This window comes from Scheffersomyces stipitis, chromosome 2 (assembly GCF_000209165.1).
Source record: "Scheffersomyces stipitis CBS 6054 chromosome 2, complete sequence".
Classification (NCBI taxonomy): domain Eukaryota; kingdom Fungi; phylum Ascomycota; class Pichiomycetes; order Serinales; family Debaryomycetaceae; genus Scheffersomyces; species Scheffersomyces stipitis.
The window spans coordinates 108,880-131,437 of NC_009042.1; the positions used below are offsets into that span (position 1 = coordinate 108,880).

The 22,558-nt window shown below is 40.4% G+C and overlaps 10 protein-coding genes across 10 annotated transcripts; 5 read left to right on the forward strand and 5 right to left on the reverse strand. All coding sequences in view use genetic code 12, as the record gives it.

The window, feature by feature from the left end:
- Positions 1-1,016: 1,016 nt before the first annotated feature.
- Positions 1,017-2,999, reverse strand: PICST_42610 (clathrin adaptor; the record flags this gene model as incomplete). The annotated part of the gene is made up of 1 exon (XM_001382747.1): positions 1,017-2,999. The coding sequence occupies one exon, from the start codon at positions 2,997-2,999 to the stop codon at positions 1,017-1,019; it is 1,983 nt and encodes a 660-aa protein (XP_001382784.2).
- A 630-nt stretch (positions 3,000-3,629) lies between these two features.
- Positions 3,630-4,013, forward strand: PICST_29375 (transcriptional coactivator; the record flags this gene model as incomplete). Its single annotated transcript, XM_001382214.1, has 1 exon — positions 3,630-4,013. The coding sequence occupies one exon, from the start codon at positions 3,630-3,632 to the stop codon at positions 4,011-4,013; it is 384 nt and encodes a 127-aa protein (XP_001382251.2).
- A 185-nt stretch (positions 4,014-4,198) lies between these two features.
- Positions 4,199-7,981, reverse strand: PICST_41690 (predicted protein; the record flags this gene model as incomplete). The annotated part of the gene is made up of 1 exon (XM_001382748.1): positions 4,199-7,981. One exon carries the CDS (start codon positions 7,979-7,981, stop codon positions 4,199-4,201), a length of 3,783 nt encoding a protein of 1,260 aa, XP_001382785.2.
- A 447-nt stretch (positions 7,982-8,428) lies between these two features.
- Positions 8,429-12,387, reverse strand: ECM16 (part of small (ribosomal) subunit (SSU) processosome (contains U3 snoRNA) ExtraCellular Mutant DEAH-box protein involved in ribosome synthesis; the record flags this gene model as incomplete). The annotated part of the gene is made up of 3 exons (XM_001382749.1): positions 8,429-9,324; positions 9,367-11,795; positions 11,841-12,387. The coding sequence occupies 3 exons, from the start codon at positions 12,385-12,387 to the stop codon at positions 8,488-8,490; spliced, it is 3,813 nt and encodes a 1,270-aa protein (XP_001382786.2).
- Positions 12,388-13,307: 920 nt separating this feature from the next.
- Positions 13,308-13,967, forward strand: PICST_41744 (predicted protein; the record flags this gene model as incomplete). Its single annotated transcript, XM_001382215.1, has 1 exon — positions 13,308-13,967. One exon carries the CDS (start codon positions 13,308-13,310, stop codon positions 13,965-13,967), a length of 660 nt encoding a protein of 219 aa, XP_001382252.2.
- Positions 13,968-14,090: 123 nt separating this feature from the next.
- On the reverse strand, positions 14,091-14,837 carry PICST_34779 (predicted protein; the record flags this gene model as incomplete). Its single annotated transcript, XM_001382750.1, has 1 exon — positions 14,091-14,837. The coding sequence occupies one exon, from the start codon at positions 14,835-14,837 to the stop codon at positions 14,091-14,093; it is 747 nt and encodes a 248-aa protein (XP_001382787.1).
- Positions 14,838-15,266: 429 nt separating this feature from the next.
- Positions 15,267-16,538, forward strand: PICST_29380 (predicted protein; the record flags this gene model as incomplete). Its single annotated transcript, XM_001382216.1, has 2 exons — positions 15,267-15,486; positions 15,685-16,538. The coding sequence occupies 2 exons, from the start codon at positions 15,267-15,269 to the stop codon at positions 16,536-16,538; spliced, it is 1,074 nt and encodes a 357-aa protein (XP_001382253.2).
- Positions 16,539-16,596: 58 nt separating this feature from the next.
- CDH1 (substrate-specific activator of APC-dependent proteolysis) lies at positions 16,597-18,819 on the reverse strand. The gene is made up of 2 exons (XM_001382751.1): positions 18,011-18,819; positions 16,597-17,953 (listed from the first exon to the last, which is right to left on the reverse strand). Exons 1-2 carry the CDS (start codon positions 18,543-18,545, stop codon positions 16,710-16,712), a joined length of 1,779 nt encoding a protein of 592 aa, XP_001382788.2. The 5' UTR covers positions 18,546-18,819; the 3' UTR covers positions 16,597-16,709.
- A 769-nt stretch (positions 18,820-19,588) lies between these two features.
- PICST_29382 (predicted protein) lies at positions 19,589-20,941 on the forward strand (the record flags this gene model as incomplete). Its single annotated transcript, XM_001382217.1, has 1 exon — positions 19,589-20,941. One exon carries the CDS (start codon positions 19,589-19,591, stop codon positions 20,939-20,941), a length of 1,353 nt encoding a protein of 450 aa, XP_001382254.2.
- Positions 20,942-21,120: 179 nt separating this feature from the next.
- NUO24 (subunit NUHM of NADH:Ubiquinone Oxidoreductase) lies at positions 21,121-22,077 on the forward strand. Its single transcript, XM_001382218.1, has one exon. The coding sequence runs from the start codon at positions 21,277-21,279 to the stop codon at positions 21,994-21,996; it is 720 nt and encodes a 239-aa protein (XP_001382255.1). The 5' UTR covers positions 21,121-21,276; the 3' UTR covers positions 21,997-22,077.
- Positions 22,078-22,558: the final 481 nt, after the last annotated feature.

Genomic DNA, 22,558 nt, shown 5'->3' on the forward strand with positions numbered 1-22,558 from the left:
GCTGAAAATGCAGAAGTATACTTATTTGCAATTTTCCCGGATGATGTTGAAGTTGGTGATGCTGATGTTGCAGTAGGACCTGCAAGGTTTTGGTCAGTGCCATCTGCCATTATTAATACTTGGCTATTCGTCTACTATGGGCACTACTGTGGAACCTGGGGCAGTCTGGGGTAAATTGAAATCAGCTCATACACTGGCTTGAAAATTCAAGAATCAAGTCACTTTCACTGCTAAACCGTCTCTTAACAGCCGAACACAGCAAAAGTTTCCACTTTTATTCTTCTGACAATCCGGCGGCTCTACTTGACACAATTGCCCCTTTTAGCTAAAACAAGATAAGATAAGGCCCGACTAGCATTTTGTGTTTGGTGCGAGCGGATCCCAATTCCCGATGCGGGTGCTTTTTCCTGTAGGTGCAAAAAAATTTGGCGAGCCAATTTGAACAATAATAATGGTGCAAAATTAGCTGAAAAATTAGAAACCATTGTCGGCGACTACATCCAGTCGGTACTTTGCTGTGGGGGCTTAAGAGGAGAATGTGGTACAAAATCTAGATAATCTGACTATATCTTGCCGGCAATTGGTTTCTCAATTTATTTCTTATTTTGCTAATGGCAATCTGCGTTGTGTGCTTAAATACTTTTCCTTCACCATACACTATCGCCAAATTTTCCGTGTACTGTTACTTCCTTTTGTAGGTTTACCATCATTTCTAATGTCATTATTCTACTTTGTTACTTCTACAATTACTGATTACTTTACTCTTATACTTTTGTGTTTATCCTGTTAAGCTTACTCTAAAAGCCAATTGCTTCCTGTTGTTAACTAGAATCTCGCTAAGGTTGACATTCGTATATTACCACATTGCGGAACTTTCCTACTTCTACGATCATTTTCGTAGCCTTGTCTCTAATATACCCCTCTTCAAAATGTTAGTCAACGATGCATGCTAGTATTGCTAATGTTAATAGTTCATCATCTTCCACCTTCATTCCCATTAGTAGATGATGTGATGTCTACGACTTGGGTTTATCTGTTCCATTTCCAATGATCTGGAAACTACTGATACCAATCCGGAACCTATAATCACAGTTCTGGCCCGCAATGTCTTTGTTATCGCCTTTACCGGTCTTTTTATGTGGATCAGATTCCGTGGCATACCGGACCCACGGAAAGCACGAGTACTTGAGTTGGTCTTCAACCACACTTAGATAATTGAGTCTGAGTCCCGAATATGCGAGCATGGGAATGCTGAACTTCAACTTGATGTCATTGTCAAAATTTTGTATTTTCCATTGCTTCGTCAACTTCTTGGCCAGAGATGACGATTGGCCATGAACACCATAGAATTGGTCAAGTTCAGCCTGTGCTGAATCCTCATCTTCATCATCCGATGGCGCAGAAGCTTCTCTAATAGGTCCTCTGTGAAGTAGAACATCTTGAATGTAGGTCGTATTGACCTTCTCAGCTGAAGTCAATGTAAGTTCAGCCATCATCCTCGCCTGTTCTCTTCCATCTATTGCACCAATCTTCCATACTAACTCTGACGAATCCACCTTATAGCCTACTTCACCAGTCTCTGCTCTATATTTCAAACAATCCTCGTCTTTCCCGATATCTACTTCAAATATGTTCGGGTTGATTGGTATTCTCACCATGAGATTCTGGCAATGAATTCTCTTTTTGAAGTTTGTCAGTACCACACACAACACTTGAAGTTTGTTGGTGCTCTTCAACACTCTGAATGTGGGCTCTATCATAATCAATGGTAACTTCTTCTTTTGTTTCTGTTGTTCTAGATGGTATGTCATGAGAATAAACTTGTCATCTGGTGGAATGAATGTAACTAAATTATTCTTGTATATGGTTGCTAACTCTATGCACTGATGAAATTGGACATTTCTAATAGGAATCCTACTCTTCTTGGACTGGACCGCGAGCTCAGGTTCTGCAGTAGGCGATTTCTCTTTCAGCTCGAGCTCTTCATCATCTTCCTCTTCTTCTCTATCATCCGCCTTAAGTTGGTTGGAAGGAAGGACTTCAGTCTCGTTTTCTGAAGCATCATCTGGGTCTCCGTTTCCAATTCTAGAAATCTGCTTTTCGTTGAAACCTATACGACAAACAGGCATTCCTGATAGATAGCATTTGACTGCACATGTTCCAAATACTTCGTTTCGCTTTATTACGCCCAATTCAAGATCGTAGTAGAACTCACAGTCCTCTATAATATCAATATAGATCTCGTTCTTAGAGTAGAAAATCCCCTTCTGTCGCCAATTGATAGCCAGCGAATAGGTACGTAAAACAGAACTGTTCACGAATTCGGAACTGTGATCTATTACGTCGTTGGTAATCGCATGATTTGATGTCGATTTAATATTGGAATTGTGGTTTGTTTGAGAGTTTGACTTTGATTTAGACTTGGCTCGTGCTCGTGACTTCACATCGTGTTTACTGTTGCTCTCGCTATCTGATTCGTCTGACGTGATATCCGAGCCATCCGCCCGGAACCTCGGCAAGTTGACGTTAACCTTGATGTATTCTCTGAGGATGTTGTAATCTGTCAGCTGTATCAAGCCGAAGTCCAAACATTCGTCAATGAGCTCAAATATGAGATTGACATTGTCTATAATGCTGTCTCGGTCCAACAGAAGATGTTTAAAATCTTCGTTGTTCGAGGAGGATAATTGCTGGCATAAATAGTTATGGAGAATTCCATAGAAACTGTTGAGAAAAACGACTACCAGCATGGCGTTGATGTTTGTGGTGGCTGTCACAAGAAGAAGTATATCGTTGGCTCCTCGGATGTGAACGTAATTAATTCCTCGATGATAATTAAAAGGTACTCTTTCTTCTGGACGAAGCTTCTTATAAAGGATTTCGAAGCTGGACACTATACTTCTTTCATTGGGTATATCGTTCCGATATCTTCGGCTCACGAGTACCTGGCTGTGCAGATCGGATTCTGGCCAGTGGAGAATACAAAGAGAGGAAATCATATCCAGACTCCACTGATGCGACTGTAGTCTGGAGATGGAGAACGAACCGGTCTTAGGTCAATTGGAGAATTGAATTGGATATGAATTTCTCAAATATGGGAGTTATTAATTGTGTATTGAATGAAATTTTGTAGATCTACAATGTTCGAATATTTATCACTATCCACAACGCACCTAATTCAGAACCAAGAACCAAATCAGTAGGGCATATGCCAAATGACACTAAACAGTAACGCGAATTGTGCCACCACGCATCTAGACTGTATTAGCCTTATTGTGTACCAACACTATACAGAGGTATGATCAGTGTGCGTATCAGATGATGTCTACAATATAAGAACAGCTAATAACGCACATTAACTGGAAAACATTCGATCTGAACAGATCATCGATGGAGGTCGTCATATATAGGTAAAGAATAAAGAATATAGGACTAGGACAAGAAGATAAGATTGAACAGCAGCTCCATTTCGCAACCTAATAGCCTAAGCTCATCTCATCTCATCTCATCTCATCTCATCATCTCTGGTACAATTCAATACTTCATCATTTTCATTCTATTAAATTTATCAGTACCACTAATCTCATATATTTCATTTGATTTCATAGATCATATCTTTATCTCATACAATGAAGAAGCCAAATTACGTTGTTCTCACCAAAGACGCTATCCAGTCTTGGACCAAGAACGCCAATGCCTCGGCTGCCTCAATTGGTATCTGGTCTCACCTGAGAAGACCCTCTTCCTATGGCGAGACTGATTTTCTCCATGCTAACTACGAATTCAAAACGTTCAAAGATACCTGGAAATTCTTGAACAAAGTAGCAGATGGTGCCAATTCCTTGAAACATCATCCAACCATAACCACGACATACAATAAGGTCGAATTTCTTCTCACAACTCATGACGTTGGCCACAGGGTAACCAATATGGATATTGAATTGGCCGAAGCCATCCGGAAGGAATTCCATCCTTTTGATAAAGAAGTTGACAAGCCTGCTTTCGAGAAATGAATATTAACGAGCCAGTAAACTTCTTTCCATCCATTGTTGATAATTACTGGTATTGCAAATACAATCGATTTTAAGTTTTCTAATCATATCTACAACGTTACGAACTAATGCTACTGTTTATACAATGCAATGATTACTATGCTATTAACTATGTTACACTTCTATTTTGGTATGTATAATTGATCTTATTCTAGACTTCTTCTGGCAGTACAGTATGCGTCCAGTATCACAATGGCCTCGTAAGTACCTTCAAGACTGGCCAAAACAGTATACTCATATTCCATGATATTGTCAATGGTATGAGTCTCTATTATCTTTCTGGCTTCAGCCTTCTTCTTCAGCTTCTTGTCGTTTAATTCTGTAGTCCTAACGTATGTCACAGTGAATGGTGGAACCCCAAAGAATCTGAAAATCAATTCTGTCTGTTCTCCTTCATGTAAATCCTCAACAATATAATCACCTTTATTGACTTCGACAGAAGGCAAATCGTGAACTTGTAGTTTCAAATCCTCTCTTGGTGAACCAAGAGCTGTAAAGTTAACCAAACAACTACTAGCTGAAGAATCCTGAACAGCATCGATAGTCAAGAATCCTGGCTTGGAAGCCAATCTCAGGAAAAGAAATGGCACTTCAGCCTTCTGCAACTTCTCGTTAAAATTGTAGTACACGGTATAAGGTGACACACCTGTCAACTTGAATGCAATGTGGTCTCCAACACAATAATGTTGCTGGGTCGGGTAGCTATTGAAGATGTTTGGAACTTCGGTTATTGCTATAATGTAATTGTTTGAAGGAAGGAAATCTTTTTTCGAACACCCGTTACCATCAGTTACTTCATTAATGGTTAAGATATGTTCACCAACCTTGATAGACTTATTACCATTGACAACAATGGAGTTTTCAGTAACCTTTGAAAAAATTAATGTTTCCTTTAAACCAGTAGCCGCATGTGTCAATGTGGCATTGATCTTAAATGGGAACGAACCGCTGAGTTGAATAGGTATTTTCACGAGAGGCTTCCCAGGTCTGACTCTATTCTCGCAAAGTTGAGAAATTTGAAGTTCTTGGTCAAATTCCAATGATGGCAAAGGGTTGACATCGTAGAAGACTCTCGGCAATTTCTGATGGAAATTCCGAACTTTTTCTTTTGTATACAAGTTGTCATAAATACCCTTGAACGCATATTCGTACCTTCCACTGTGAGCAGTTGGTAAGTCGATCATCAATTGACGAGAAGCCACATTCATGGATCTAGTTTCTACTCTTCCATTTGGATATCTAATTTCATAGTCAACGACAAATGGCACGGTTCCTTCAAGGGTGATTTGCACTTGGTTCTTACAGTCTTGACAGATTGGTTGTAAATGAAGGGCAGAATCGTCTTTATGTTGCTTCATTTCCTTAGGACTGGAAACTACAAGTCTTGGTCTATCATAGTAAGACACAGTGATTTTCTTGTCTTGGCCTATAACCTTTCCGCTACACCCTCCATTTTCAAAGTTTGCAAGTGAATACTCTCCGGCTGCATTAACTCGAAGTGGTCTATTGCCTTGTAAGGATCTTCTAGTACGCTTGGTCTTATCGAAAAGATCAATAAAATCGTATTCAATCTTGTCGTTGTTGGTTCTTCCAACAGAAGATTTGATTTTAATTGGAATCTCAACTGAGTCACCTTCCACAATCTGAAAATGACTGACTTCATTATTGATTTGAACCTCTGGTATGTCGGTTCTGCTATTGATTATGATTCTTTCTCTTTCATCCAAAATGGCATTACAACCAGCCTTGTCTGTAATATTGGATAACTTTATTTCGTACTTTCCTCCTTTAATTGATTCTGGTACTTCGATTTCATAGGACAGTATATCCTCTATTGTGACTGTATTGACCAATTTTTGACCTGTACGAACATCGACAAAATCATAATTAAATGTGAATGGACCATTGCCTTCAAAGTATAGTGGAATCTTTGCTCTTTCTCCAAAACACGTGTTTATTGTTTTCTGTTGTGCATTTCCCGCAAAAAATGATACTCTTGACGGTTTCTTAAAGTATGTCAGATACGTAAATCTCAGTTCATCCAATACGACAGGTCTCTGGTTGTAGTTGAGATCTTTGAGATTGTTGAAAACGACCACGTAGTTTCCTTCTGCTGGAGGACGGAAAGTGAAAGAATGCCTCTTCTCCAATGTTCTGATTAATCTGGAAGATTTTCCATTCGAGCTATGAACAGGTCTCAAGATCCCATTGGACTGTCTCGTATAAATATGATATTGAACTTGAAAAGGTGGTTTTCCAGACAAATCAAGATCAAAAGTGTAACCAACAGTTCCGAGACACTTATCCGAAATAGGTGTAGCATTAATATCAACTGTTGGAGGCTGAGCAACGGTAATATTCACAGCTTGTCCTACAAGTTCACAGTCGCAATACCTAGTCTTGGCTTCCAACAATTGGTAGATACCCGGTTGAGAAATCTGAATACCGTGATCAAGATCACTTCTTTTGGTAAACTCTTTGGTTATATTTGTTGCTGTATTAAGTAAATGAACGATAGTTACAGATAATGGAAAATCAGTTTCTTTCAACGATTCGGTGCCCAATATCTTGATTGTCTTTTTGTCATCAAGAAGCAACTCTGTAACTGAATCCAGGTCAACAATTTGCAATTTTGGGCCTCTCTTTAATTCATATTCAAATCTGATGTCCTTTTCATCTGATAAGGGGTTGTACCTTTTGGTGTTTCCTAAGTAATCCCTTATTTCGATCAATTGAAACTTCAATATTCCTTCTCCTGCTACGGAAAAAAAGTCACTATCCTTTGAGATTTCTTGTTCCAATGTATTTCTGCTGATCTGATATGCTTTTAGCCACGATATATCTTTGCTGGACGATGACGTTGTCTTGTCGCCTATTGTAACATTGAATTCTTTGTAGAATTTTCCATTCAAAGATGAAGAGATCAATACTGACATAGGAGTTACACCGAAGGACTCAACTAAAGGCATATGCAAACTGTCCTCATCCTGTTTACTGTTTATACATCTGTAGTTCTTAGAATCGTCGAAATTAGGTGGATATGAAAATTGGGCTCTAGGACAGCTGGAAATCAAGAACTCGGACTTGTAGGTTCTGATGCTTAATCCCTTTGAATCTGTCACGCTTTTGATCTTATACGAGCCAGGCTCGCTGATTGGGAACAGGATGTAGAAGACACGATCGTCGCCTCGTTTGAACTCAGGATACTTGGATAAATAACGGTAGTCTCCTCTCAATAACCTACGTAGGGAGTGACCTTTGAAGTCCACATTCTTGATTTCATTGTTGACCGCAGTATGTTCAATTTGTAAGTAGCCAATATCGGTGGTTGTATTGAACTCTACTGGCATCTCTAGAATCTGATTAGGGTCCAAACAGAGCTGATCAAAATGGAAAGGATTCATTCGGGCAGAAGAATCAGGCAAATAATGAATGGTGAGTTTACCCTTGAAATGGGAATCCATATCCACTACAGAGTTCAAGTCAATTGAGTCCCCTACAATGGTCAATTCCCTGTTCTGGAACACCAATTTCCATAACGGCATGAATATACTTCCCAATAATGGGCCCGGTACGCTGCTTACAAGGAAAAATGTCACTCCATTGAGCAAGAGCGCAAACAACAATGTCTTCAAGGGAGAAAAGATCAAGTACTGGATACTCAATACTGGCAAGAGCCACAAGAAGAGGCCATCTATGATAGCATACTTCAAGACAAACGAGAAATTGTTCAATGGAGTCAAAGCATATTCTGCCAAGGCATTTGATTTTAGCAACGTGACATCATAAAGCTTCCAACTCTGAATTAAAACAAATAGTGACAATACAAAAAGTCTCTGGGTAGCCTCATCAAGTATATGAGACGGTATGAGAGGTCGCAGTTCCTGGGACGTATTGCGGCGCAATCGAGCCTTTTCTTTTTCAGCCATATTTTTCAGACGATGGAGCACATTAACAAACTCCTACTGGCTAGTTTTGAGTTTTTCTTTGTTGTTTGTCTGTAAGAGAAGGGCAATAGACATTTGAATCGATCTAGCGATATTTTGTTAATGAAAATAAACATTTCAGAATCCTGCAGGGTGTGTTAAGTCACGTGAAAACGTTAAACGAGATGCCAGTAGAGTAGTTAGCAGCTAAAACCATCCCAGATTTTACACAATTTGCCAGTTTTAGTTCTTTGGGACTCATTTGTCACAGCTAAATATAAGTTTAGATTTACTCTGATCCTCAACAGATAATGATTTTGCAAACTTTGCCTACCTCTATTTTAATAATTTGCAAGGAATTAATATTTTGATGAAGGTTGCGAAAAAAGACCCAAAAAAGAAAATTGTGAGATCGCAAGAACCCAAATAAAGCTCTACTATGACATGGTTCAATAATATTAAATTGTTTCTATGATAAATGCTATTAATTTTAGATGCTCAATGTGCAGCTATGATTCTGTCACCCAAGCTCCATTCTGCTTCACCTGAATCACCTTAATTGCTGGCAAGTCCCAGCCAACACCACCCGAGCCGATGGCGGCCCCAAATCTGGGAACTACGTAGCATTCTCTTTTGTTTGGGGTGATATTCTTAGGAGCATATGGATGGCCCAAAGGTTTGGAGTATGTAAGAAGTGGCGAGTTCCGAGCAAGATTAGCCAATTGCTTACCGCTGACTCCAACCAATGGCTTCATTCTTACTCTAGGACCTTTACCTTCTTTGATATTAGCTCCAGTATTCAAACTTTGGTATACCAAGTATGAGCCTGGAATGGAACCACTTCCGGTTATTATGGAGTTAGGATGTATGTACACGTATGGCTCCGACTCAGCATCGGTACTGATAGGATAGACGGGGATATAAGGGATATTGGTGAGGGAAGTCTTGTTAGGTATATTGATATCGGTGGATGCCAAGTCTCCTCTGATTGCAATTTGGTCGATGAATCCAGCTGCAACCATCTGCTTTATAGCTGCTACCTGCTTCTTATCAGGAATTTTTAGCTTCATACTCTTTTCTACAGCACCAGTATTGTTGGCAATAGAGTCAACAGCAGTATGAGACTTAACTATGAAATCCACCTGCTTTCTCAACTTTGCGATTTCTTCCATCAACTTAGGACGTAAAAAGTTGTTCCTGAGGAAGCCAGCCTTCTTGTCTTGAGGGACATGATCAAATGCACAAACCGCAGAAAGCAACATCAAAGCGTCACTTTCTTTATCCAATTTTGAGAACATAGCTCTTGATTGGTTGAACTTAACTCTTGTTTTTCTCTTTTCTTCTTCCTCATCTTGGTTCCTTTCTTCTTCCTCGTCGTCAGAATTGACCCTTCTTGTATTTATTCCAAGTTCGTTCTCTGTGAGAAATGGATCTCCAACGGACAAGGCAGAGACAAGAGCTACAATGTAAGGAAGACAGTCAAGTTGGTTACCTATAATCAAGATTTTAGCAAATCGAGGACTGAGAGGGAAATGGGACATTGTTCTTCCCAAGTCAGTCACCTGTTTCGTTTCTCTATCCAAGGCTCCTAAGATTGTCAAGAGTCTTTCAGCTTTCCTAAGAGCAGTTCTATCAGGAGGAGTTGGGAATGGGAAATTAATTATTTGGTCAATGCCCATACTCTTCATTGAGAGAACAATACTTTCGAAAGGCATTCGTAAAATTTCTGGAGTGCTGAACTGTGCAAAGAATGATTCAAAAACAGCAGACGAATACAACCTGTAGCAATGACCAGGTCCAGTTCTACCAGCTCTACCAGATCTTTGATCTGCAGAAGCCTTAGAAACCCAGTCGATTTCAAAGGATTGCACTCCGTTTTCTTCGTTGTATTTTCTTTCTTTAGAACGACCACAATCTACCACGTAACGTATTCCTGGTATAGTCAAAGATGTCTCAGCTACATTGGTAGCTACAATACAGATTCTGCTACCAGGAGGTGGGGACTCAAACACCTTCATCTGTTGCTTCGTTGGTAATAATGAGTAAAGTGGTAAAACATATAAGGGGTCATTCTCGGATTGGTGAGGCTCTAAAACCTCTTCAAAGCCTTCTTCCTCTTCTTCGTCTTCGTCGCTAACCTCTTCATCTCCTTCCTGTTCCATGAGCTCTCTGACATTGACGCTGAAATCAACGTCTTCAGCTTCGGCATCAGTTTCCTTGTTGAGCCTGACCTGTTGTTCTTCATCGTACTTAATTGAGTTCTTCTTACGTCCTGTTTCTTGAAATGGAAACTGCTGGCGTAATTTCTTCACTAATGTGGTGATTTCATTCTGTCCAGTCAAGAAAACCAAGATCCCCCCTGGTGGTAACTTCTTGTGGATTTTACAAGTCTTCTTGAATGCTTCATCAATGTAGTCGAAGTTTGTCTTCTTGCTGAAATGAACACTTACTGGGTACTGTCTAGCATCAACTTTCAAAATTGGAGGAGGAATCTTGAACAAGGTTTGATTATCAGAAAAGTCAGATACTCTCAATGTTGCAGACATAATAATGAGTTTCAAAGGCTTGTACTTCTCCGGGTTTTCAGTGCTGTATTTTCTTCTCAACTTCAAGACACGACTCAACATACCAATCAAGATATCAGTATTGATGTTTCTTTCGTGAGCCTCGTCGATAATGATTGCAGAGTACTTTGTGATCAAGAAGTCTTTCATCATTTCTCTCAACAAGATACCATCAGTCATGAACTTTAGGGCAGTACCATTTGGTTTTCCTTCGTTTTTTATAGTAGCATCGAATCTAATTTGGTAACCAACTCTTTCTCCATGGTCTCCCAATTCATTTCCTACTCTTTCAGCCATGGACACAGCGGCAACTCTTCTGGGTTGGGTGACACCAATCATACCTGGGTACAATTCACTTCCATCATTTCCAAAACCAGCTTCATACAAGAACTGAGGAACTTGAGTGGTTTTACCAGACCCGGTCTCACCACAAATAACTACACAGTCATGGTGGTGAATTGCTTCCATGATTCTGTGTTCTTCTCCAAATACTGGTAAGTTCATTCTTTGTTTCTGGATTTCATCTGATCTTGTGACCTCAACGAAAAATGCATCTCTTTGCAATTGCTGATTGATTGGAATATAATTTTCGTCATCTTCGGGACGATCGAAATCCTCCTCGTGAACTGTAGGTTTAGAGTATTTTTCCTTGACAGCAGCAGAAACCTCCGGCATTGAAGTGTTTTCCCTTCCCTCAATTTGACGAACTTGTTGATCTGCCCATTCTTTAAAAGATTCTGCGATTTTGGAATGCTTGGGTTTGCTCTGTAGAAGACGAGGAATTTCTTCTTCTTCTTCTTCGTCGCTATCTTCGTCACTTTCTTCATCACTTTCTTCATCACTTTCTTCGTCGCTTTCTTCGCTATTTTCGTGATCGACTTCATCTAATTCTTCAGCACTGTCGTCATCGTCCTGATCTACTTCTTCAGCACTGCCTTCATTTTCTTCGTCATCTTCTTCTTCTTCTTCTTCATCGTGTTCGTCAGAAGATGACATGAAGTCGTCTTCATCGGCCAACTTCAACCTCTTCCTTTCCTCTTGTTCAACCTTAAGTCTCCATGTATACTTTTTATGCAGTGTAGATCTCTCAATCTTCGGTAAGTTTGCGAATCCAAACCCTGAACCACTACCTCCAAATTTAGCTGGACGGTTATCTACAAAAGAAGATGTTGTCGAAGCAGTAGTTTCACCAAATTCAGATAAGGAGTCTGCGTCAGAATCTTGATCATCTATTTCAGAATTTTCGCTCTTATCTTTGATGGAAGATTCCTCCTGAGTGGGTTCGCCATAAAATTGACCATCATCTTCGTCCCATTCCTTAACTTCCCTTGTTTCGTAAAGTACATCCTTTGTCCATTCGTCTGCTCTTCCTTGCCTTTCGAGTTCTAAAGCTTCTATCATATCTTCTCTTTTTGTCAGTTTACCCCTTCCTAAGTTCTTGGATGCCGTCAAAATGCTAGTATCTATCTTTGTTTTGGACAATTTTTCCAATAAATCTTTCTTTTCCTCTCTCTTTAACTGATGGTCTATATACTTGTCAAGTCTCTTTCTCTTAGACCTCGACATTTTGGACTCCTTCTGGTTTTCGGCATATAGGGTGGCTTCCAAAGTTCTCTTGCGTTCCAATTTTTCTTCGTCTGTCATGGGCTTTAGTATTTCAGAATTGGAGTTTTCTTCGTTGAAAAGTTTAGTAGGATCTACATTCGCAGCTGCTGGCTCATCTCCATTGATTGCTTCTTCTGTGGGTCTATTGAACTGTTTGTTTCTGACTTTCCTTAAGGCTGCCTGCTTAGCAAGCATGCCTGAACGAGCCTTCTCGTTAAATCTCTTTCTATATTTCCCCATTGGTCGCTGATCTCGATAATTTTGAATATATACTTCTATGCTGATATATTTTTCATTAAATAAATTTGTATGCACTTGCATATAACCGAGAAGACCTCACGTGACAAGAAAGTATTTGGAGAAATATCACTCTAAGTACAAGCATGGGGTCCTTGGTCAGACAGTGTACTAGAGGCAAGTTCTCGTTTAATGTAAACTTCATGAAGAAGTCTTAGTTTTGATCTTAATGGTCGACAAAATGTAGTAGGCATGTTCTTAGTAATGAATATTACAATATGGCTGCGAATTCTGTGAATTCTAGCGATAATTGCGAAACAAGAATGTCTCAATTCAGAATGCATTTATTCAGGCAAACGAATCAAATTGACGAATTTGGCATTTCCATAGTATCACAATACTTGTTGATAGTATAATATGACTAGATTTCCACTCCGATACCCATTAATAGCAATTTGTTGGCTGTCTCATCACTTGCTTAAACGGCTCATCTTGCACGTGATCGAACAGGAAACAATTTTGTGGAGAAAGGGACTATTTTAGATTCATCTGCTTATCGACTACCAGTCATACGAGTTCCGAAAGCTAGAGCAACTGGTTCAACATGAATAATTCAGATCTCCATAAACATTGTAAGTATATCCACTAAATCAAAGAGCAGAAAAGTCACTGATGTGTGATTTTTGTTCCACTTCTCGATGAATACCTCATTGTGAGATTGTAGTTCAATTTACTGACTATGACAAGTGATACACACGACGTTGACGTCCAACTCAACCACGCTTTATACCTATGAGAATCATCAGCTTATTCCCCTCATAAACAATCTAAATTGTTCTGAGATCATTTCTCAGGAATTAGGGTTGATCAATGCTTCGAAAACTTTAGTAGGTTCTATTCCTCTCACTACCAATTCCACCAATATGCGACTTCTGCTTTATTTCATGAAGAAATCGTTAACCAATGCCGATGGAAGTAGTGATATGATCACGGTAGTGACGATAGCGCATGCAAATGTAAACAAAACGCTCGTGTTGACAATATTGAAAAAGATTACGGATAAGTACATCGAATTCAGGCTCGATTCTGATCCTACTAAAAGTGACCAGCCACAACAATTGAAGCATAAAATGGGAGAATTCAAGCCTTACATGAATCAAATCATAAAGTTTGAAGAGATAAACTACGACACAAACCAGCGAATGTATAGCTATGGAAATCGAAATGATGGCACTGACAATGAAACTTCTGCATTGCTTGGAAGCTCGAGTTCGGACCAAATCAACCCCAACCAGCTTCTTTTGGCAAACGAAGAAGTAGAAGAAGTCAGGCAATTCATGTTGGAGAACATCAATAAACTCCTCAGTCGAGGAGATAAAATCAACCTGTTGGTTGATCAAACAGATAGGTTAACAACTTCATCTCTGGTTTTCCAGAAACGGTCACAGCAGATCCGTAGAAAAATGTGGCTAAGTAAATCAAAATTCATGCTCACTATTGTAGGAGTGGCTATCTTCATCATTTACATCCTCTTGGGGTCCCTGTGTGGATTCCCATTGTTTGACCATTGCATCCATCACTGATAGAAAAAAAGTTCCATACTGAAAGCAAAGGTAGATTACTATAGCGAACGGTAGGTCTATTTATACGTTTCAAAACTTGCTTATATATAATACATATGCTCCAATTATACATATTCTCTAATTCTAGTTTTCGCCGTCGTCACTTGAGTTGTCTCGACCTTCGTCGTCTTGATCTTCGTCTTCTTGTTCAGTTCCTCCAAGCTCGGCTTCTTCTTTGGACAATGCAGCAATTGGATTTACATCTACTTCTTCTACGTCCAAGGAATCGTTATGGGTATTTTCTGGTTCGTCATCTTTTTCTACCTCGTCATCGTCCATCTCTTCGTCCTCCACTTCTTCCTCTTCGTCTTCTTCGTCGTCGTCATCGTTAGTCTTCACCTGAGAACCAACTGCTGACTCGCTGTTGGTTTTAAGCTTCTTAGTTTGAGGGAAATCGTCAGACTTATCTTCTGAATTAGAAACAACAGCTGCAGCCTTGGTGTCAGACTTCACTTTTTTCTTGAGTGCTACATTGCTTTCATAGGCACTCAATTTGTGCTTGACCTCAGGAATAAACCCAGCAAACTCCGCTCTCTCCAAGGCATGAATAATATCCTGGGTGGAGATGGTCTTTCTGGTTCCCTCTTTAGATAACTGACGAGCATGGAAAAGGATATAAGATACAAAGACAGTTGCCGAACGCTGCAATGCCGTCATCGAGTCCTTAGCCAAAATCATATTGCTACCTTCATCGCCAGCTATTATGTTTTTAGCAAGTTTCTGCACTGACGATCTGGGAAACAAGATATCATCTATAGATACAAGCTCGGCATCTTTGTTGGGCTGAGGGTATTGGCCATCGGCATTCTTTCTCCATCCCTTTGGTGGCATTGTGTGTGTTTCTATGAGTTGGATATAATCTAGGATGGGCTTATTGATAGCAAAACTGATTTGAATCTGTGGATACAGTATTGTACGCGTCTTTTTGTAACGGTTCAGTTTCAGTCCAACTTTTGTCTATAGTACGCGTCTAATATCAGCACTTGTTTCTTCTCAATTGTTGAGTACTAATACTAGCAGAAGAGAGTCAATAGGTATTTATGGCGAAAAACAAATCGTATATCCCGTATGTACTGAACTTACGTGAATATATGTGGAATTTTTCGAGCGCGCAACATTTTTTCACCCTTCCCCAGCGAAAAAAGATTTCCACACTATCAGATGGCATAGTTGATTTCCCCATAGCGATTGAAGGATCCTCTTCTTTAGATTCTTTGGACTCTCGTCTCTTGTTCCGAATTCTTATCTCACATAGGATCCATGTCTGATGGGCGAACGCAGGCAAAGAAGTCCGTGCCCAAGGATGAGGGATATGATAACGGCTTCTATGGCGTATTGGACAAACCCAACATAAAGACCGTGCTCTTTGGCAATTACCGATTCAATACGTGGTACGGCAATGCAGCGTATTTCAACGCTTACGATACAGCCCATATGGCTTTGGGATACGACTTTTCCAATCGTATCGCCTCAGATCCCAGTTTGCGGGCTCGGAAACGATCTAGATCTACGTCTATGGTTGCTTCGTCTTCTATGACATCCAATAATGGAAACCACGATGGAAATCGTGAAAATTCCATAGATACAAATCAAAACGAAAATTCAGCAAAAATTACGAGGTTGTCTAAAGCTGCAGCTCGAAAAGCAAATGCAAACTCGACCCATAGCAACTTTACAGGTACAGTCACAAATACTGAAAACTCCAACATCGATAATAACCATAATGATGACGACTACTGGTTGAACGAACTTTATGTATGCGAGTACTGTTTCAAATATACCTCCAATTCACACGAGATGCAACAGCACAGAGTGGTCTGCTCATATAATGTGGCCAGACCGAAAGTGGGAAAGCTCTTGTATCGAGATGACCATACCCCATATCTCATACGAGAAGTGCGAGGATTCACTGATCCTCTTTTCTGTCAGAACCTCTGTTTGTTTGGTAAGCTCTTTCTCGACGATAAATCTGTGTACTACAACATCGACCATTTCAACTTCTATATTGTTTACGGCTATGACAACGATGTAAATGCTGACCCTTACACTGAACAACACTTCAAACCCATGGGTTTCTTTTCAAAGGAAATGCTAGCTTACGATAACGACAATAACCTAGCATGCATCTGTGTATTTCCCCCGTTTCAAAGACGGCACTTGGGCTCATTGCTAATAGAGTTTCTGTACGCGTTGGCGCATGTCACTCCTGGCCAATACCACAGTGGACCTGAATTCCCACTCTCTCCGTATGGCAAGGTTAGCTACCTTCGGTTCTGGTCCAAAAAGTTGGCTAGTGTGATAACTTCGCATTTCAAGCCTGGTCTGTCGTTCAGTTTGAATGATATTTCCGACTTCACCGGGTTTAGAAAGGAAGATATCTTGCTCACGTTGGAGTACATGAAACTCTTGAAGAAAGACCTGCGGGGCAATGTGAAGTTGCTCCTTGGAAATCTTCAAGAATGGTGCACTGCCAATAATGTTGACCCGAACCAGGAGAAGTCTATGATGAATACTGAGTACCTTCTACTATAATCTCCATTGTAATATTTGTCACAATACGATCCTACATAATCCCTTTTCATATTCTATCATAACTCTTATTATAGCATCTTGAGTGGAATTAGTCCACTCTTGAATCCCTTGTATATTATTGTAACATTACTACTGAACATCACATACAAACTTGAAGATCTATACAATTCATTAGCGTAGCTGCAGAAATGCATCCAATAACACCGAAGACGGAGGCTCGTTTTGTTTGTTTTTCTCAAAGACGTTCCAGAACCGTAAAGTTTCGTCCCCAGCACCAGTAACAATAGTCTCGCCATCTGGTGACAACGACAAGTACAAGACTCTATAGGTGTGTCCTGTCAATTGGGCTATTTGTTGCATAGAAGGATACTTCCACACTATGATCTGATTCCTCGAATAGCCATGGGTAGAAACCAATTCATTGGAGTTCTTGGACCAGATTAAATTACAGACCTGCGAGCCAGTATTTACATCATGCACTAAGTTACCAGTAAGAGTATTCCATGTCTTGATGGTCTTATCAGCTGTACCACCTCCTGAAGCTAGTATGCCTCGTTGGTGGGGGGACCATGCTATAGCCTTCACAGCAGCACTATGGTCTGTGAATTGATGCAACGGTTTGGGATTCAAACCATCCCAAACAAAGAGCTTGTTGTCGTTGCCACCACTGGCTAATTTGTTCTCTTCTACATTCCATTTCAAACCACAGACTTCCTGTTTGTGACTTTCAAATTTGTTGACATAGTGGTTTTCCACTCTGACGTCTCGATTGAGGATGCTTCGGTCTCTAGATCCACTGGATAGTATGTGTTCGTTCCATGCCAAAGAGCTCACACGCAAGCTGTGACCTGTCATGGTTCTAACACATTTGATTTTGGTGGCATCCCAGATTTCTACTAGACCCTTTGAAGTGCCAATTGCGAGATGGGTTCCTGAACCTATCCAGTTCAAACTGGTGACTTTATCTTTGTTAGCTAGATTGCAGAGACGGTCTACTGATTGAGTAGCTCCGTCCCAGAGATACACGCTGTCACCCAAGCCTACTGCCAAAATGTCCTGTTGACCCCAATCAACCAAGTTGAGGTAGAAATCGTCAGATAGCTCAGGAGCATCCAAGACTCTGTACGGCACTTTGGAGATACTGCGAGGTTTCTTTTGTGGAGAAAGTAGAAGTTTCTGCGATTCCTGTCGCACCGGAGACAACGAGTAGAGCTCCTGCTGGAGATCACGCGAGATAGGCCGTGATTTTTGGGGTGACTGGTAGGTAAAAAGGTTCGTTTTTCTACGTGGAGTTCTCGTGACATCGTCTACATCGTGTAAATTAGAGCCTCCGTTAATGGTATTGCCATTGTTGTTGTTACTACTTGGAGAGCTGTCGTTGTGAGAGTTGGATGTTGATCCCGAAGAGCCAGTGCCTAACCGAGGAGTTGAAGATACGGAGGGTCTGGGAGGTGTTCCAGTAATGTTGGCACCACCATCAGCGATGGAACGAGTTGACGATTGTAAACCGTTGCTTGAACTGCTCGGCCTAATCGTATTGGGTTTTCCTAAAGTTTTCCTAGAGCTCGAAAGTCCTGACGACAAGTTGGCTGTGGCCATCGGAACATTATCGCCGAATAGCTCTGCCTTCAACACCGTCGAAAACGTCCGGTTAGCTTCTTCTTCTTTACGGATTTCGATCTCGTTGTCAGCATTGTTACTACGAAGATCAGGTATCACTTCTTCGTTGGATAAGCTGAATGCTGCTTGGAGATCTATGCCCGTTCTATTGGGGATATATCTATCGCTGAATATAGACTTATTGTTGCGACGTCTTGGAGAAGTCGACGGCAATATGGGAGCATCGTTAAGCTTGGGTGGATCCAAGCTGCGTGTGGATCTGGAAGGCGACCGTGGAGTCTCAAACACATTGATGGTGTTGTTATTATTGTTGCCACGGCTGGGTATATTGATATGCTGTGAGGTGTTTCTAGAACTGCTACTATTGAGATTACTATTATTGCTCATATTGGAAGGAAATAGTAAATAGTAATAGCAATAGCAAGTAGACGTAGCAGATATTTAGTGGTACAGGTGATAGATAGTTTTGATATATGGTATAAGGATAATACAATAGAAGATTATTGGCGTAGCAAATACTGAGTGAGACTCTGACAAAGATCTATAACGATTACGTTTATGTGGGAGGAGAACGGATGGACCCAAATATGGAAATAGATATAATGCTGCAAATTGAAAACAACAGGGACTGCAAAATTGGAGGGCTTAGTGTCTAGGCCGGTGAAACAAAGTGAAAAAATGAACAGAAACAATGAATAGGAATAATATGGGTTCTTGTAGATGCCGTTTTAAGGTGGTGGTTTTCAGAATTAAAGTTGACCTGGGATATCGCATGGATTTGTCACGTGCAATATCATGTGAGAGGAGGTGATAAAGATGGGCTACCACAGCTTGGGTGCTGATGGCATGAGTTATAGAGCACTTGTTGTGGTATGAGTTCAGATGTTAGGTATCTGTTAGTGTTATTTTAACATACTTTACTATAAGCTGTGGCAGAAAAATGAAAGACAGTAGTCGTTCGTGTAAAGTGTCCTTTTTGAAATTAGTCTACGCAACCTCCTGAATGTTGGGCTGCTTTAACTCTTAGTTTGATGTAACGAGAAGTTGATATTCGGCTAAACAAAGTTAGTCTGCCTTGACTGAAAGCTTTCCTCCTGTGGGGTCCATTTCATCCAATTATTTTTGTTTCAGATAGTTTACTTTATTTGTGTATGAGGTTGCGTACCCCTTTCAAAATGGTTGCAATTGCCATGTCTCAATTGGGAAATTAAATTGGAACACTAGATCTGTTGTCTTAATTTTCACCTGAATTACCCGAGAACCAATTTATTATACCACAAGACGTGGTAAATAAGCCGACTACAAGTATATATATGACAAAGTTTCTATTTCATGCTGCAAGAAACAACAGGAAGAATTGACCTTTTGAAAGAACCAATTCCCCCGTTTTAGTGGACCAGACATTAATTTTTATTGCTGAACCATCAGTGATGCTTTTACTCTTAATTATTTTGCAATTTTTTGCTCCCATTTTTGGCAAACCTCTCATACCATCAAACTATGCAAAGCTTCAATTATATCAATCTCCTGATCTCATGTACTATATTCAAAATCTCGAACTTGGGTCTCCACCTCAATCCATCTCAAATATAATCCTTGACACTGGATCTTCAGACTTGGTGGTTACCAACGAGACCTACAACCTGTTGAAATCGCATGCATACTCAAATACTTTGGAGTCATATCCAGAAAAATTTGGTTCAACTGACCTATTTTATGTTAACAAGGTTGAGGACACCTTCGGAGGAAGTTTGTGGAAAATTAAAGAGTTTACGTTCGCATTGGCCAACAGAACGGATTTGGACTCATTTTCAGGTATTCTTGGTGTGGGTTACATGGCCAACGAGGCAATGAAGGCCAACCAATATGAAAACCTCCCTGTCAAGTTGAAATCTTCCAAGATTACCAAAAGAGCTATGTTCAGCATCAACGGCCAATCCAGCAACCCTTCGATAGTTTTCGGTGGAGTTTATTCCAGAATTTTCAAAAGTCCCTTGACTAAGATGCCGTTCACCAGACAGGTGGGAAATTTTTCGACTTTGGCATACAACAATTTACTCTCCTTGACAGTGAACTCTATTGAGGTGGGTGGCACCGTTGTTTCCAACCAGAAGCTAATGTATGAGATAGATAGTGGAGCTAATGGGTTTGCTACCACCATCCCAGTGCTCAATAATATACTTGTGGCTCTTGGAAACGACTTCCAAGTTATCCAAGACAATGTATACTACCCTATAGAGAAACTTAAAGAAGTATATATAACTGTCGATGTCCAGGGATTCGTGATAAAATTCCCCATCATGGATATTGTTGGTGACAGGCAGGTTGTGCAAGGTATAGAGTATGGAGGGCTCAATCTTGCACCTGTAATGATAGGAACCAACTCTTACCATGGCACCTTGCCCAATTGCATATTGCAGTACTACTACACTGTTTACGACTTGGAAGAAAACTTTTTTCTCATTGGAGAATACGCCGGTAAGGACGATAGCCACGTCGGGATAGTTTCTAACAATTATGATGTTGCAACCGTTTCCGCACCCAAGGCAGCAGAGACATACTCAGTGCTATACCAGGACTATTTGGAAACAACACTAACACCTAGCACGGAATCTGCAGAAAATTCACAAACTCCATCAGAAATTGCAACGGATACAAGTTCGTCTATATATATTTCTGGGTCTTCATCTACTGCAATTTCTACGGTACTGCCTTCTACTATTCTGGCAAATCCATCGTCTACCTCCTCGCCCTGTAGACGGAAAATTCGCAGCCATCCATAGTTAAGCTATAGTACCGGTTCCTGCACATGCACCAACCAATCACTGGTGCGGAAATCTCAATTACTGTCTGAGAAAAAATTGTCTAAACACACTACTGTATAGCAAACAATATTATTAGGAAATTGAAAATCAAATAGCTTCTAGTTTTTGCTAATTACAATAAAAGACTCGCTGTCTGTATCTTATAGTTCATATAGTGTACAAACGCATTCGTCTTGTGTCGTGCCTGTCAATTGCGGTTGAGAATTTGAGTCTAGTAGCTCTTTGCATATAAACATTTGTAAATTTCACATTTGTTCCCATTTTTCATTTTTCCATATTATTCATACAACACCATGTTGAGCCGTTTCGTCACCAAGACCGCTGTCAACAAGTCCGCCGTCTCGGCCATGTCCAAGAGATACTCGGCCATCATTTCTGTCCACAGAGAATCCAAGCTTGACAACCAGAACATAGCTTTTGAATTCAACTCTGAGAACTTGAAGAGAGCCGACGAAATCATCGCCAAATACCCACCACAATACAAAAAAGGAGCTGTGATGCCCTTGTTGGACTTGGGCCAGCGTCAATTAGGATTTACTTCCATTTCCGTAATGAACTACGTCGCTAAGATGTTGGACATGCCTCCTATGAGAGTATACGAAGTGGCTACCTTCTACACCATGTACAACAGAAAACCCATGGGCAAATACAACATACAAGTGTGTACTACCACCCCCTGTCAGTTGTGTGGCAGTGACGGTGTCATGAAAGCCATCCAGGACCACTTAAAGGTAAAGCCTGGCCAGACTACTCCAGACAATTTGTTTACATTGCAAGAAGTTGAATGTTTGGGTGCCTGTGTCAATGCTCCTATGATCGCAGTAAACGACGATTTCTACGAAGACTTGACCCCAGAGGCTACTGTAGACATCTTGAAGCAGTTCCAAGCTGGCAAAGAACCAAAGATTGGACCCATCAGTGGCAGAGAAAGCTGTGAGCCTCACAGTGGTGCCAAGGTGTTGTTGGGAGCCGAACCTACCGATCTCAGAAAGTTCACCAGAGCCGACTTATAGGCTCTTCATAGATGTACCGTACATAGATGTAAGTACACAGATGTAAGTACATAAAAGCATATTGTTTGACATTTTTGCGTGTATTATGATTGTATAGATCAATAGTGTGAAAACATAGTATTCCAATCTCATACTTACAAAACTTCCAAGTTGTGAAACTTTGCAAGACTCATATGATCTCTATTATGAAAGTAGCTCCTCAGTTGTGTCCTGAATCTAAGATTTCACTGTTTCTACAACTCTTGATCTCCAACTATTTTCTATATAGTGAAGCTTCTATACTCCAAGCTCTTCGCACTGCGTGCACTACAGTTTTTCACCGGAACCGGAGACTACAGTGAGATCAGAAGAAGAGTAGGGACAGATTCTTTGACCAACCAAACTAAAACAGCTAAATGCTGCTGTCTCTACTGAACTCAACTCAACATAATCTTTTGTTTCTACACTATTATACTCTAAAATGCCCTACTCTAAAATGGTCTTCACTGTTTCTCAGCAATTCCTACTTTTTAAACTACATTTTCTGTTACTATATGCACAGCTTATCTGCTGCGATTGCATC